Below are 16,136 nucleotides of genomic sequence, written 5' to 3' on the forward strand. Positions count from 1 at the left end.
ACCTTTGTACAAATGGTCTTCTGTGCAGTAAAGACCCATGATGATCACAAGGAACTACACTGAACAAAAATATAAACGCAACATGTAAAGTGTTGGTTCCATGAGCTGAAATAAAAGACCCCAGAAATGTTTCATATGCACAAGAAGCTTATTTCCTAAAATGTTAGTGAGCATTTCTCCTTTGCCAAGATAATCCATCCACCTGACAGGTGTGGCATATCAAGAAGCTGATTAAACAGCATGATCATTACACAGTTGCACCTTGTCCTGGGGACAATAAAAGGCCAATCTAAAATGTGCAGTTTTGTCACACAACACAATGCCACAGATGTCTCAAGTTTTGAGGGAGCGTGCAAAGGGCATGCTGACTGTAGGAATGCCACCAACGCCGTTTTAGAGAATTTGGCAGTACATCCAACCGGCTTCACATCCGCAGATCGTGTATGGCGTTGTGTGTGCGAGCGGTTTGCCGATGTCAATGTTGTGAACAGAGTGCCCCATGGTGGCGGTAGGGTTATGGTATGGGCAGGCATAAGCTACGGACAACAAACACAATTGCATTTTATCGATGGCAATTTGAATGCACAGAAATACCATGAAATACCGTGTTGAGATCCTGAGGCCCATTGTGAGGCCCATTTTCTTTAAGGTATCTGTGACAGATAGATGAATATCTGCATTCCCAGTCATGTGAAATCCAGATTAGAGCCTAATGAATTTATTTACATTGACTGATTTCCTCATATGAACTTTAACTCAGTAAAATCAATGAAATTGTTGCATGTTGCGTTTATATTTTTGTTCATTATAAGTATGTGTCACGACTTCTGCCGAAGTCGTTGCCTCTCCTTGTTCGGGCGGTGTTCGGCGGTCGACGTCACCGGTCTTCTAGCCATCATCGATCCATTTTTCATTTTCCATTGGTTTTGTCTTGTCTTCCTACACACCTGTTTTCAATCCCATCCATTACCTCTTGTGTATTTAACCCTCTGTTTCCCCTCATGTCTTTGTCAGAGATTGTTTTATGTCAAGTGTTGTTTCTTGGTGTATAGGTGCGCGACGGGTCCTCGTACCCATGTTTATTTTATGTATGTACATTTTTGTGTTTGGAGCATGTTAAGTGGACATTTATTAAAAGTCTCCATTTACACTCCGTTTAACTCTCCTGCGCCTGACTTCCCTGCCACCTATACACACGACTCTGACAGTATGTTTTCCATGTGATTTTCAGAGGCCGAGGGACAGTGATCTGAAGTTTGGCCAAAGAAATTAATGATAATGTCTTAAATGTCATAATTTTATGATTTACAACTTTGGTTTAGTAATCAAACATTTGGCTCTAAATTTTGACCAGTTGGATCTATCAACTCAGAGGGATGAGCATATGAACGAGGACATGCTCAACTACTGGAAAATGCGTTTTGGGAGGTTGAAATCATATATTTATTATCTTGATGTACTATCTGTACTTACTGTATGGGTTAAATTTACCCGGGACACAAACGGTGAAGGCCGAATCGAACATAAAGGGTTAAATAAGAGCTAGCTAATAAATGTCCTCTGCTAACTAGGTTTTTACCTCCTGTCCCCATTTACTGTAATGTCAAATGTTGAATATTTACTATCAACCCTAATGGCCACTACAGTTTACATACAATACAAATTTACAAATATTTTATACAAATATTTTTTCGCATTATTTTCTTTGTAACATGTTTTTTCCACCCAAAATGTAAACTCAGCAAAAAAAATACGTCCTCTCACTGTCAATTGCATTTATTTTCAGAAACTTAACATGTGTAAATATTTGTATGAACATAAGATTCAACAACTGAGACATAAACTGAACAAGTTTCGCAGACATGTGACTAACAGAAATGGAATAATGTGTCCCTGAACAAAGGGTGGGTCAAAATCAAAAGTAACAGTCAGTATCTGGTGTGGCCACCAGCTGCATTAAGTACTGCAGTGCATCTCCTCCTCATGGACTGCACCAGATTTGCCAGTTCTTGCTGTGAGATGTTACCCCACTCTTCCACCAAGGCACCTGCAAGTTCCCAGACATTTCTGGGGGGAATGGCCCTAGCCCTCACCCTCTGATCCAACAGGTTCCAGACTTGCTCAATGGGATTGAGATCCGGGCTCTTCGCTGGCCATGGCAGAACACTGACGTTGCTGTCTTGCAGGAAATCACGCACAGAACGAGCAGTATGGCTGGTGGCATTGTCATGCTGGAGGATCATGTCAGGATAAACCTGCAGGAAGGGTACCACATGAGGGAGGAGGATGTCCTCCCTGTAATGCACAGCGTTGAGATTGCCTGCAATGACAACAAGCTCAGTCCAATGATGCTGTGACACACCGCCCCAGACCGTGTCGGACCCTCCAGCTCCAAATCTGTACTCCAGAGTACAGACCTCGGTGTAACGCTCATTCCTTCGACGATAAACACGAATCCGACCATCACCCCCCCGAATCCAACCGGGACTCGTCAGTGAAGATGTCTGGTGAGGACCTGCCTTACAACAGGCTTACAAGCCCTCAGTCCAGCCTCTCTCAGCCTATTGCGGACAGTCTGAGCACTGATGGAGGGATTGTGCATTCCTGGTGTAACTCGGGCAGTTGTTGTTGCCATCATGTACCTGTTCCGCAGGTGTGATGTTCGGATGTACCAATCCTGTGCAGGTGTTGTTACATGTGGTCTGCCACTTCGAGGACGATCAGCTGTCCGTCCTGTCTCCCTGTAGCGCTGTCTTAGGCATCTCACAGTACGGACATTGCAATTTATTGCCACATCAGCAGTCTTCATGCCTCTTTGCAGCATGCCTAAGGCACGTTCACGCAGATGAGCAGGGACCCTGGGCATCTTTCTTTTGGTGTTTTTCAGTCAGTAGAAAGGCCTCTTTAGTGTCCTAAGTTTTCATAACTGTGACCTTAATTGCCTACTGTCTGTATGCTGTTAGTGTCTTAATGACCGTTCCACAGGTGCATGTTCATTAATTGTTTATGGTTCATTGAACAAGCATGGGAAATAGTGTTTAATAAACCCTTTACAATGAAGATCTGTGAAGTTATTTGGATTTTTACGAATCATCTTTGAAAGACAGGGTCCTGAAAAAGGGAAGTTTCTTTTTTTGCTGAGTTAATATAATAATTCCAAAATCTTTTTTTTTGCTTGATCTCAGAAGGATACTCATCTGGCCTAGTCTTTTTGAACAGATTTCATTTTGATCTGAAAACACTAATTTATATCACTTCTGCTATTTCTAAATGTATTCTACAAATTCAACATTTCACAAATTGTTTACTTGAATGGGTGAATACGGAATAGGACAAATATAACAATAAATACCTCACATGGCTGGATGTCTCCTACTGCTGGTTAAATATAGTAAATGCAATTCTGACTATTGGCTACCATTGAGCTATATAACACTTAGCATCATCTAATACAGTTAAAAGTTGTCTAACCAACCTTTTTTTCTGGTTTCTGTATGTACAACTAAAAAGCACATCAATTGCATAGTTCACAATGTTGTTTTTTAGAAGAGAAAAACAGACAAAATCTTTGTACATATATATTTTTTTATTCTTATATATAATACATTTCTATGTACAATTTATTCCTCTTTTTGTAAAGAAACAAAATGACGGACGAAGCTTTGATTGCAAACAGTGTTTCATACTAAAGGGCCAGAGAGAGAGCGAGACAATGAAAAAGTGCTCAAATAATTAGGAGAGTGGCGTGATAGAAAGGTCTTATGCACCACACCGTTTCTGTGTTGTCGGTAGACTCAAACACAGCTTTTCATTTGTTTCACAAGAAGAATTTTTCATCAGAAATCATCTGGTGATATCACAGAACAATACCTACACTGTACAGAACTACACACCTCACTGTGTGAAGCTTTGGTTATCTCTGTTTCAGTCAACACTGATGACTGGAGGGGGACATCCATCCACTTCAGCGACCCTGTTGTCTTTAACTGGTGATGATCAGCTTAGTTCTGTTTCAGGTAGTAGACCTCTGTTGTGGAGGTCACGGGTCAATTGACTGCATTATTAATGAGACATTGGACAAAGCACATCTAGGACAGTGGCCATAACCTGGCCACTGAGTCACAGAGAGGGAAACTATGTGTGATTGTCTATGTGTCATAGAGAGAGGTATGACACTGACCTTCAATGCAACATCATGATCACATAAATATCACAAAAATTCTCCAGTGTATGGATTCTCCATTTAGACCATTGGCAAGAGGCACTACCCCCCAAATTTAAACTAACAACTGGCTACAGTGTCTCCCTTATGAAATTGGACAAATACAAGGGCTGTCAAATGGGCTGAGGCTAGCTTTGACTAGTTAGATTACTGATATGCTATCTTATCTGGTATGCAGGGAGACCATGACATATTATGTAGGGGGACCAGCTACATACGGGATAAGATAGCAGGTCAGTCAGTTAGAGCAGGAGTTTTGGTATTATGGGCTAAACAGTGGAAGTTTGTGTAAAGGGTGACATGCTAGGAGGCTGGCTGGGAATCCAGAGCCTCTGGCGGGCTTTCCTCTTCCAGAGCTCTGGGTGGGTCTGGGGGATTGAGATCCAGACCCAGTCAGTTGGCCTGGATGTCTGGTTCTACAAACTGCAGGTAGTCGTACTCCACATAGAGTAAGTACATGCTCTCAGGACTGGACTGTCTGTGTGGCAGCTCACAAGGATCACCACATTGAACACCACTCACATCGATTTTACAAACTGTACACGTCACGTCAATACAAAGGAGCTGGCAGGGGTTCAGATCAGACACTGAGGCTCTGTGTGTTTGTGTGATAGCATGACTCTCATCTGTTCTGTTGTGCTCTAGTCTGCTGTCTTCCCCTGCTCCGACATCAGAGGGAGGGAGGGGAGAGGACCAGCGTCTACATTCTCAACTCAGGGATAGTCAGTAGCAGAGAGGTAAAGAAGAAAAGGAGAGGCGGGACGGAGAGGTGTCAGGCAGTTGGACGGGGGAGTTGTTTGTGCTCAGCGAGTTTTTAAAAGGCACTGTCCTGTCTGTCACATGATGTCAACAAAGAACTCACAGGGATTGCCCATAGCGTGCTGAAAGGACTGGCGGCTGGCCGTGAGTTCAGGGGGGACGGCTCCTAGCTCCCGTACCGGGGGGGCCCCGGGAGGGGTGCTGTTGCTGACGGAGGTCTTAGGGGCCAGCCGGGCCAGGCAGTATGGGGGGGGCAGGCCGGGGGGGCCGTAGGAGGAGGCGTGGCTTCGCTCACTGTGGCCACATGAGCCAAGCCCAGGCTGGGTGAAAGGGGCGTGTTTGTAGGTGAAGGAGGCGTGGCTGTGGGCGTGGCTATTCTGTGAGTGACAGTGGCTCCTGTGAGACTGGGCATGGCTGAAACCCGAGCGGGCGTGGCTGTTGCTGGAGTGGGCATGGCTGCTGTGATGACTCAACTGGCTGGCGGACCTATCGCCAGGGCGCCTTGCCCCTAGGATGCCCGGTGGCTCGGATTCACTGCATGTGGATCTGTGACCCTTCTCTTGTGGGGAGGAGCGTCGGCTAGGGCCCTTCCCTGTCCCAGTACCCACACTGGGGTTGGATCCACTGCTTCTGCTTCCTAGGAGAGGACAGAGACACACACACGTCAGCTGGGCAGTCTCTCACCTGGTTAAACAACACCAGACACACATCAGCAGCTACTTATTACTGATTTTGAACAGTTGGCTGAATTGGCTACCATTGCTGTGATAATCATGGTGGTTGAACATTCATTATAATTCCCATCCACTATACAGACCTAGTTGTTAACAATCAAAGATAAACACATGATAATTCCCTGGCTTTTTCTCCCCCAAATCTCAGACCGACTTCCCACTGGGCACAGACGTCAGTCCAACGTCTAGTTTTGATTTACATTTGGTTAGTTGTCAACTAACCTGAATTCAAAGTGAAATCAACAAAACAATTCATATAATTGGATTTAGGTTAAAGTTGAGTGAAATAATGAAATTCCCTTACGTTAATGATTTTTTTTCAAATCAATCAGTTTTCCATGTTGATTCGACATCATCATATTGAACTTTTTGTTGTTGAAATGATGTGAAAACAACATCGATTCAACCAGTTTTTGCCCAGCAGGTTGAGATGCCACTCTGCCACCTATCAATGCTGACTATGGACTCCCCTCTGGATTTTATTGATACAAATGTAACGATACACCTGCATCAAAGACACATTTTAACATTGGAGCACTGCATTGGTAACAGCCCAACAAATGGTGCTTTTATGATCTGTTCTCGGAGAAAGAAATCTATTCCGCATCACAGTGTTTAATTGTACAGAGAAAGATGAAAACGATCGTACTGATACAGGTGTACAACATTATCATCATGACAAACATTTCCCCACCTTTCAATAAGCAATGAGCCCAACAGTACTGGGTAAAGTGGTGAATGATTGCCCCCTAGCAGTGAGAATGATAGTGCAAGGCTTGGCCTGAACGGATCCTCCTGAGTCATGCACATCTCTGACTGAGACTACAGCAGCACAGTACCAACCAACACATGCCCACAAGTGCAGAGAGGGTGAACAGACGGTCAGGATAGGAGAGTCAAACAGACACAGCCACAGGAGCAGAAACAGTATGGACACACACCAACACACACGCATACACTCACACACTCAGAGGGAGAAGCACAGGAAACAATAACCTTAAACGCTATGGTATGAGGAGAACGAGGTGTATATATATATATATATTTACCCAGTATATATATATCTAAAGAGAGACAAAAATATTTAGAAATGTAGAGAGAGGAGAGGGCAAAGAGCAAGAGAGGAGGCAAGATAAAAAGTTGCGATGGATTGAGAAAGAGAGAGAGAGAGAGAGAGAGAGAGAGAGAGAGAGAGAGAGAGAGAGAGAGAGAGAGAGAGAGAGAGAGAGAGAGAGAGAGAGAGAGAGAGAGAGAGAGAGAGAGGTACAGGTAGCAGAGAAATAGAGGTAGTAGCGAGTGGGCTAGCTGTTAGCTTACCGGATCCCCAGAGTCCTGGGACTACCTGGTCCATCAGTCTACCGTTGCCCAGCAGAAACAGAGGGAACAACAGAGTTACACACACCTCCCAGCCCAGCCTAACCTGTCTAACCCGTCTACTGCTGTCACCTCCCAACCCAGCCTAACCTGTCTACTGCTGTCCCCTCCCAACCCAACATAACCTGTCTACTGCTGTCCCCTCCCAACCGAGCCTAACCTGTCTACTGTTGTCACCTCCCAACCGAGCCTAACCTGTCTACTGTTGTCACCTCCCAACCCAGCCTAACCTGTCTACTGCTGTCCCCTCCCAACCGAGCCTAACCTGTCTACTGTTGTCACCTCCCAACCCAGCCTAACCTGTCTACTGCTGTCCCCTCCCAACCGAGCCTAACCTGTCTACTGCTGTCACCTCCCAACCCAGCCTAACCTGTCTACTGCTGTCCCCTCCCAACCGAGCCTAACCTGTCTACTGTTGTCACCTCCCAACCGAGCCTAACCTGTCTACTGTTGTCACCTCCCAACCGAGCCTAACCTGTCTACTGTTGTCACCTCCCAGCCCAACATAACCTGTCTACTGTTGTCACCACCCAACCCAACATAACCTGTCTACAGCTATCACCTCCCAGCCCAGTCTAACCTGTCTAACCTGTCTACAGCTATCACCTCCCAGCCCAGTCTAACCTGTCTACAGCTATCACCTCCCAGCCCAGTCTAACCTGTCTAACCTGTCTACAGCTATCACCTCCCAGCCCAGTCTAACCTGTCTAACCTGTCTACAGCTATCACCTCCCAGCCCAGTCTAACCTGTCTAACCTGTCTACTGCTGTCACCTCCCAGCCCAGTCTAACCTGTCTAACCTGTCTACTGCTGTCACCTCCCAGCCCAGTCTAACCTGTCTAACCTGTCTACTGCTGTCACCTCCCAACCCAGCCTAACCTGTCTACAGCTATCACCTCCCAGCCCAGCCTAACCTGTCTAACCGGTCTACTGCTGTCACCTCCCAACCCAGCCTAACCTGTCTACTGTTGTCACCTCCCAACCCAACATAACCTGTCTACTGCTGTCTACTCCCAACCCAGCCTAACCTGTCTACAGCTATCAACTCCCAGCCCAGCCTAACCTGTCTAACCCAGTCTACTGCTGTCAACTCCTAGCCCAGCCTAACCTGTCTACAGCTTTCACCTCCCAGCCCAGCCTAACCTGTCTACAGCTATCACCTCCCAGCCCAGCCCAGCCTAACCTGTCTAACCCAGTCTACTGCTGTCATCTCCTAGCCCAGCCTAACCTGTCTACAGCTATCACCTCCCAGCCCAGTCTAACCTGTCACAGCTGTCACCTCACAGCCCAGCCTAACCTGTCTACTGCTGTCACCTCCCAGCCCAGCCTAACCTGTCTACTGCTGTCACCTCCCAGCCCAGCCTAACCTGTCTAACCTGTCTACTGCTGTCACCTCCCATCCCAGCCTAACCTGTCACAGCTGTCACCTTCCAGCCCAGCATAACCTGTCTAACCCAGTCTACTGCTATCACCTCCCAACCCAGCATAACCTGTCTACTGCTGTCACCTCCCAACCCAGCATAACATGTCTACTATTGTCACCTCCCAACCCAGCATAACATGTCTACTATTGTCACCTCCCAACCCAACATAACCTGTCTACTGCTGTCACCTCCCAACCCAACATAACCTGTCTACTGCTATCACCTCCCAACCCAGCATAACCTGTCTACTGCTGTCACCTCCCAAACCCAACATAACCTGTCTACTGCTGTCACCTCCCAACCCAGCATAACCTGTCTACTGCTGTCACCTCCCAACCCAGCATAACCTGTCTACTGCTGTCACCTCCCAACCCAGCATAACATGTCTACTATTGTCACCTCCCAACCCAGCATAACCTGTCTACTGCTGTCACCTCCCAACCCAGCATAACATGTCTACTGCTGTCACCTCCGAACCCAGCATAACCTGTCTACTGCTGTCACCTCCCAACCCAACATAACCTGTCTACTGCTGTCACCTCCCAACCCAGCATAACCTGTCTACTGCTGTCACCTCCCAACCCAGCATAACCTGTCTATTGCTGTCACCTCCCAACCCAGCATAACCTGTCTACTGCTGTCACCTCCCAATCAACCTGTCTATTGCTGTCACCTCCCAATCAACCTGTCTATTGCTGTCACCTCCCAACCCAGCATAACCTGTCTACTGCTGTCACCTCCCAATCAACCTGTCTATTGCTGTCACCTCCTAACCCAACCTGTCTACTGATGCCACCTCCTAACCCAACCTGTCTACTGCTGTCACCTCCTAACCCAACCTGTCTACTGCTGTCACCTCCTAATCCAACCTGTCTACTGCTGTCACCTCCCAACCCAGCCTGTCTACTGCTATAACCTCCTAACCAACCTGTCTACTGCTATAACCTCCTAACCAACCTGTCTACTGCTGTCACCTCCTAACCCAACCTGTCTACTGCTGTCACCTCCCAACCCAGCCTGTCTACTGCTGTCACCTCCTAACCCAACCTGTCTACTGCTGTCATCTCCTAACCCAACCTGTCTACTGCTGTCACCTCCTAACCCAACCTGTCTACTGTTGTCACCTTCCAACCCAACTTGTCTACTGCTGTCAACTCCTAACCCAACCCGTCTACTGCTGTCACCTCCCAACCCAACCTGTCTACTGCTGTCACCTCCCAACCCAACCTGTCTACTGCTGTCACCTCCTAACCCAAACTGTCTACTGCTGTCACCTCCTAACCCAAACTGTCTACTGCTGTCACCTCCTAACCCAACTTGTCTACTGCTGTCACCTCCTAACCCAACCTGTCTACTGCTGTCACCTCCCAACCCAACCTGTCTACTGCTGTCACCTCCCAACCCAACGTGTCTACTGCTGTCACCTCCTAACCCAACCTGTCTACTGCTGTCACCTCCTAACCCAACCTGTCTACTGCTGTCACCTCCTAACCCAACCTGTCTACTGCTGTCACCTCCCAACCTGTCTACTGCTGTCACCTCCCAACCTGTCTACTGCTGTCACCTCCTAACCCAACCTGTCTACTGCTGTCACCTCCTAACCAACCTGTCTACTGCTGTCACCTCCTAACCCAACCTGTCTACTGCTGTCACCTCCTAACCCAACCTGTCTACTGCTGTCACCTCCTAACCCAACCTGTCTACTGCTGTCACCTCCTAACCCAACCTGTCTACTGCTGTCACCTCCTAACCAACCTGTCTACTGCTGTCACCTCCTAACCCAACCTGTCTACTGCTGTCATCTCCTAACCCAACCTGTCTACTCCTGTCACCTCCTAACCAACCTGTCTACTGCTGTCACCTCCTAACCCAACCTGTCTACTGCTGTCACCTCCTAACCAACCTGTCTACTGCTGTCACCTCCTAACCAACCTGTCTACTGCTGTCACCTCCTAACCCAACCTGTCTACTGCTGTCACCTCCAAACCCAACCTGTCTACTGCTGTCATCTCCTAACCCAACCTGTCTACTGCTGTCACCTCCTAACCCAACCTGTCTACTGCTGTCACCTTCCAACCCAACTTGTCTACTGCTGTCAACTCCTAACCCAACCAGTCTACTGCTGTCACCTCCCAACCCAACCTGTCTACTGCTGTCACCTCCCAACCCAACCTGTCTACTGCTGTCACCTCCTAACCCAAACTGTCTACTGCTGTCACCTCCTAACCCAACCTGTCTACTGCTGTCACCTCCTAACCCAACCTGTCTACTGCTGTCACCTCCCAACCCAACCTGTCTACTGCTGTCACCTCCCAACCCAACGTGTCTACTGCTGTCACCTCCTAACCCAACCTGTCTACTGCTGTCACCTCCTAACCCAACCTGTCTACTGCTGTCACCTCCTAACCCAACCTGTCTACTGCTGTCACCTCCCAACCTGTCTACTGCTGTCACCTCCCAACCTGTCTACTGCTGTCACCTCCTAACCCAACCTGTCTACTGCTGTCACCTCCTAACCCAACCTGTCTACTGCTGTCACCTCCTAACCAACCTGTCTACTGCTGTCACCTCCTAACCCAACCTGTCTACTGCTGTCACCTCCTAACCCAACCTGTCTACTGCTGTCACCTCCTAACCCAACCTGTCTACTGCTGTCACCTCCTAACCCAACCTGTCTACTGCTGTCACCTCCTAACCAACCTGTCTACTGCTGTCACCTCCTAACCCAACCTGTCTACTGCTGTCACCTCCTAACCCAACCTGTCTACTCCTGTCACCTCCTAACCAACCTGTCTACTGCTGTCAACTCCTAACCCAACCTGTCTACTGCTGTCACCTCCTAACCAACCTGTCTACTGCTGTCACCTCCTAACCCAACCTGTCTACTCATGTCACCTCCTAACCCAACCTGTCTACTGCTGTCACCTCCTAACCCAACCTGTCTACTGCTGTCACCTCCTAACCAACCTGTCTACTGCTGTCACCTCCTAACCAACCTGTCTACTGCTGTCACCTCCTAACCCAACCTGTCTACTGCTGTCACCTCCTAACCCAACCTGTCTACTCCTGTCACCTCCTAACCAACCTGTCTACTGCTGTCACCTCCTAACCCAACCTGTCTACTGCTGTCACCTCCTAACCCAACCTGTCTACTGCTGTCACCTCCTAACCCAACCTGTCTACTGCTGTCACCTCCTAACCCAACCTGTCTACTGCTGTCACCTCCTAACCAACCTGTCTACTGCTGTCACCTCCTAACCCAACCTGTCTACTGCTGTCACCTCCTAACCCAACCTGTCTACTGCTGTCACCTCCTAACCAACCTGTCTACTGCTGTCACCTCCTAACCCAACCTGTCTACTGCTGTCACCTCCTAACCCAAACTGTCTACTGCTGTCACCTCCTAACCCAACTTGTCTACTGCTGTCACCTCCTAACCCAACCTGTCTACTGCTGTCACCTCCCAACCCAACCTGTCTACTGCTGTCACCTCCCAACCCAACGTGTCTACTGCTGTCACCTCCTAACCCAACCTGTCTACTGCTGTCACCTCCTAACCCAACCTGTCTACTGCTGTCACCTCCTAACCCAACCTGTCTACTGCTGTCACCTCCCAACCTGTCTACTGCTGTCACCTCCCAACCTGTCTACTGCTGTCACCTCCTAACCCAACCTGTCTACTGCTGTCACCTCCTAACCAACCTGTCTACTGCTGTCACCTCCTAACCCAACCTGTCTACTGCTGTCACCTCCTAACCCAACCTGTCTACTGCTGTCACCTCCTAACCCAACCTGTCTACTGCTGTCACCTCCTAACCCAACCTGTCTACTGCTGTCACCTCCTAACCAACCTGTCTACTGCTGTCACCTCCTAACCCAACCTGTCTACTGCTGTCATCTCCTAACCCAACCTGTCTACTCCTGTCACCTCCTAACCAACCTGTCTACTGCTGTCACCTCCTAACCCAACCTGTCTACTGCTGTCACCTCCTAACCAACCTGTCTACTGCTGTCACCTCCTAACCCAACCTGTCTACTGCTGTCACCTCCTAACCCAACCTGTCTACTCCTGTCACCTCCTAACCCAACCTGTCTACTGCTGTCACCTCCTAACCCAACCTGTCTACTGCTGTCACCTCCTAACCAACCTGTCTACTGCTGTCACCTCCTAACCAACCTGTCTACTGCTGTCACCTCCTAACCCAACCTGTCTACTGCTGTCACCTCCAAACCCAACCTGTCTACTGCTGTCATCTCCTAACCCAACCTGTCTACTGCTGTCACCTCCTAACCCAACCTGTCTACTGCTGTCACCTTCCAACCCAACTTGTCTACTGCTGTCAACTCCTAACCCAACCAGTCTACTGCTGTCACCTCCCAACCCAACCTGTCTACTGCTGTCACCTCCCAACCCAACCTGTCTACTGCTGTCACCTCCTAACCCAAACTGTCTACTGCTGTCACCTCCTAACCCAACTTGTCTACTGCTGTCACCTCCTAACCCAACCTGTCTACTGCTGTCACCTCCTAACCCAACCTGTCTACTGCTGTCACCTCCCAACCCAACCTGTCTACTGCTGTCATCTCCCAACCCAACGTGTCTACTGCTGTCACCTCCTAACCCAACCTGTCTACTGCTGTCACCTCCTAACCCAACCTGTCTACTGCTGTCACCTCCTAACCCAACCTGTCTACTGCTGTCACCTCCCAACCTGTCTACTGCTGTCACCTCCCAACCTGTCTACTGCTGTCACCTCCTAACCCAACCTGTCTACTGCTGTCACCTCCTAACCCAACCTGTCTACTGCTGTCACCTCCTAACCAACCTGTCTACTGCTGTCACCTCCTAACCCAACCTGTCTACTGCTGTCACCTCCTAACCCAACCTGTCTACTGCTGTCACCTCCTAACCCAACCTGTCTACTGCTGTCACCTCCTAACCCAACCTGTCTACTGCTGTCACCTCCTAACCAACCTGTCTACTGCTGTCACCTCCTAACCCAACCTGTCTACTGCTGTCACCTCCTAACCCAACCTGTCTACTCCTGTCACCTCCTAACCAACCTGTCTACTGCTGTCAACTCCTAACCCAACCTGTCTACTGCTGTCACCTCCTAACCAACCTGTCTACTGCTGTCACCTCCTAACCCAACCTGTCTACTCATGTCACCTCCTAACCCAACCTGTCTACTCATGTCACCTCCTAACCCAACCTGTCTACTGCTGTCACCTCCTAACCCAACCTGTCTACTGCTGTCACCTCCTAACCAACCTGTCTACTGCTGTCACCTCCTAACCAACCTGTCTACTGCTGTCACCTCCTAACCCAACCTGTCTACTGCTGTCACCTCCTAACCCAACCTGTCTACTCCTGTCACCTCCTAACCAACCTGTCTACTGCTGTCACCTCCTAACCCAACCTGTCTACTGCTGTCACCTCCTAACCCAACCTGTCTACTGCTGTCACCTCCTAACCCAACCTGTCTACTGCTGTCACCTCCTAACCCAACCTGTCTACTGCTGTCACCTCCTAACCAACCTGTCTACTGCTGTCACCTCCTAACCCAACCTGTCTACTGCTGTCACCTCCTAACCCAACCTGTCTACTGCTGTCACCTCCTAACCAACCTGTCTACTGCTGTCACCTCCTAACCCAACCTGTCTACTGCTGTCACCTCCTAACCCAACCTGTCTACTGCTGTCACCTCCTAACCCAACCTGTCTACTGCTGTCACCTCCTAACCCAACCTGTCTACTGCTGTCACCTCCTAACCAACCTGTCTACTGCTGTCACCTCCTAACCCAACCTGTCTACTGCTGTCACCTCCTAACCCAACCTGTCTACTGCTGTCACCTCCTAACCCAACCTGTCTACTGCTGTCACCTCCTAACCAACCTGTCTACTGCTGTCACCTCCTAACCCAACCTGTCTACTGCTGTCACCTCCTAACCCAACCTGTCTACTGCTGTCACCTCCTAACCCAACCTGTCTACTGCTGTCACCTCCTAACCCAACCTGTCTACTGCTGTCACCTCCTAACCAACCTGTCTACTGCTGTCACCTCCTAACCCAACCTGTCTACTGCTGTCACCTCCTAACCCAACCTGTCTACTGCTGTCACCTCCTAACCCAACCTGTCTACTGCTGTCACCTCCTAACCCAACCTGTCTACTGCTGTCACCTCCTAACCCAACCTGTCTACTGCTGTCACCTCCTAACCCAGCCTGTCTACTGCTGTCACCTCCTAACCCAACCTGTCTACTGCTGTCACCTCCTAACCCAACCTGTCTACTGCTGTCACCTCCTAACCCAACCTGTCTACTGCTGTCACCTCCTAACCCAACCTGTCTACTGCTGTCACCTCCTAACCCAACCTGTCTACTGCTGTCACCTCCTAACCAACCTGTCTACTGCTGTCACCTCCTAACCAACCTGTCTACTGCTGTCACCTCCTAACCCAACCTGTCTACTGCTGTCACCTCCTAACCCAGCCTGTCTACTGCTGTCACCTCCTAACCCAACCTGTCTACTGCTGTCACCTCCTAACCCAACCTGTCTACTGCTGTCACCTCCTAACCAACCTGTCTACTGCTGTCACCTCCTAACCCAACCTGTCTACTGCTGTCACCTCCTAACCAACCTGTCTACTGCTGTCACCTCCTAACCAACCTGTCTACTGCTGTCACCTCCTAACCCAGCCTGTCTACTGCTGTCACCTCCTAACCCAACCTGTCTACTGCTGTCACCTCCTAACCCAACCTGTCTACTGCTGTCACCTCCTAACCCAACCTGTCTACTGCTGTCACCTCCTAACCCAACCTGTCTACTGCTGTCACCTCCTAACCCAGCCTGTCTACTGCTGTCACCTCCTAACCCAGCCTAACCTTTTCAAACCCAGTCAAGCCGAGCCCCATCTAACCCAGAGCGGCTCCCTCTATTTAATTCTAGTCTATCCCCTATCCTGTTCTGGTCCAACTGCAGCCTAACTTACTTTACAGCAAACTCACTGAATGATGAGTTAGAGCAATGAAATGTCCTCAGATACTCGCCAACAAATGTCCTGTTACTCTCTCTCTCTCACACACACCCGCACACTCACATTTTCATGATGAACATCCACAAATGCTCACCTGGAAGTGCCAAATGAAAAAAAACCTGAAAATGTCAATCAAGACATGCAGCAAAAGATCAAACGGAATAAAACAACTTATATAAAGTTGAGATGTGAACATACCCTCAGTCCTACAACTGTCCTACTGATGATTCATCCGCATCACTCTTCTGCCCTAAGAAACTGTCTCATTACCGTATCACACCTCTCTACCATTCAGCACAGTCCAGGACAATGAGGTCTGAATGCAATGGGAATCCTTTTGAAATAATGGGAGATGACTAAAACCATGTGATGACAACGTCTGGATGATTGACTTCATAGTGATTTGAACAGAAGCTGGAAATCAGACAGAAGAGCAATATGATGACAAATGTGAAACAAAAGACCAAAAATCTCCATACAGGCTAGTTATTACCACCCCACCCTGATGCCACTCTCCCTCAGTGCAGTACGATGTCGGAACGATTACAAACCGTGCAGCAGCAACAGAGCAATGTATTGTGTAGTG

The 16,136-nt window shown here is 48.8% G+C and overlaps 1 protein-coding gene across 3 annotated transcripts in view; it reads right to left on the reverse strand.

Moving 5' to 3' along the window:
* Window positions 1-3,567: 3,567 nt before the first annotated feature.
* The window catches only part of LOC120059214 (segment polarity protein dishevelled homolog DVL-1-like), a 42,560-nt gene continuing 29,991 nt past the window's right edge, over window positions 3,568-16,136 (reverse strand). For all 3 annotated transcript variants that reach the window (XM_039008085.1, XM_039008084.1, XM_039008087.1), the window contains one exon: window positions 3,568-5,618. In XM_039008085.1, coding sequence (XP_038864013.1) covers window positions 5,059-5,618 — 560 coding nt within the window. In that variant the 3' untranslated portion in view covers window positions 3,568-5,058. The remainder of the gene's footprint in view (window positions 5,619-16,136) is intronic.

This window comes from Salvelinus namaycush, chromosome 14 (assembly GCF_016432855.1).
Source record: "Salvelinus namaycush isolate Seneca chromosome 14, SaNama_1.0, whole genome shotgun sequence".
Taxonomy (NCBI): domain Eukaryota; kingdom Metazoa; phylum Chordata; class Actinopteri; order Salmoniformes; family Salmonidae; genus Salvelinus; species Salvelinus namaycush.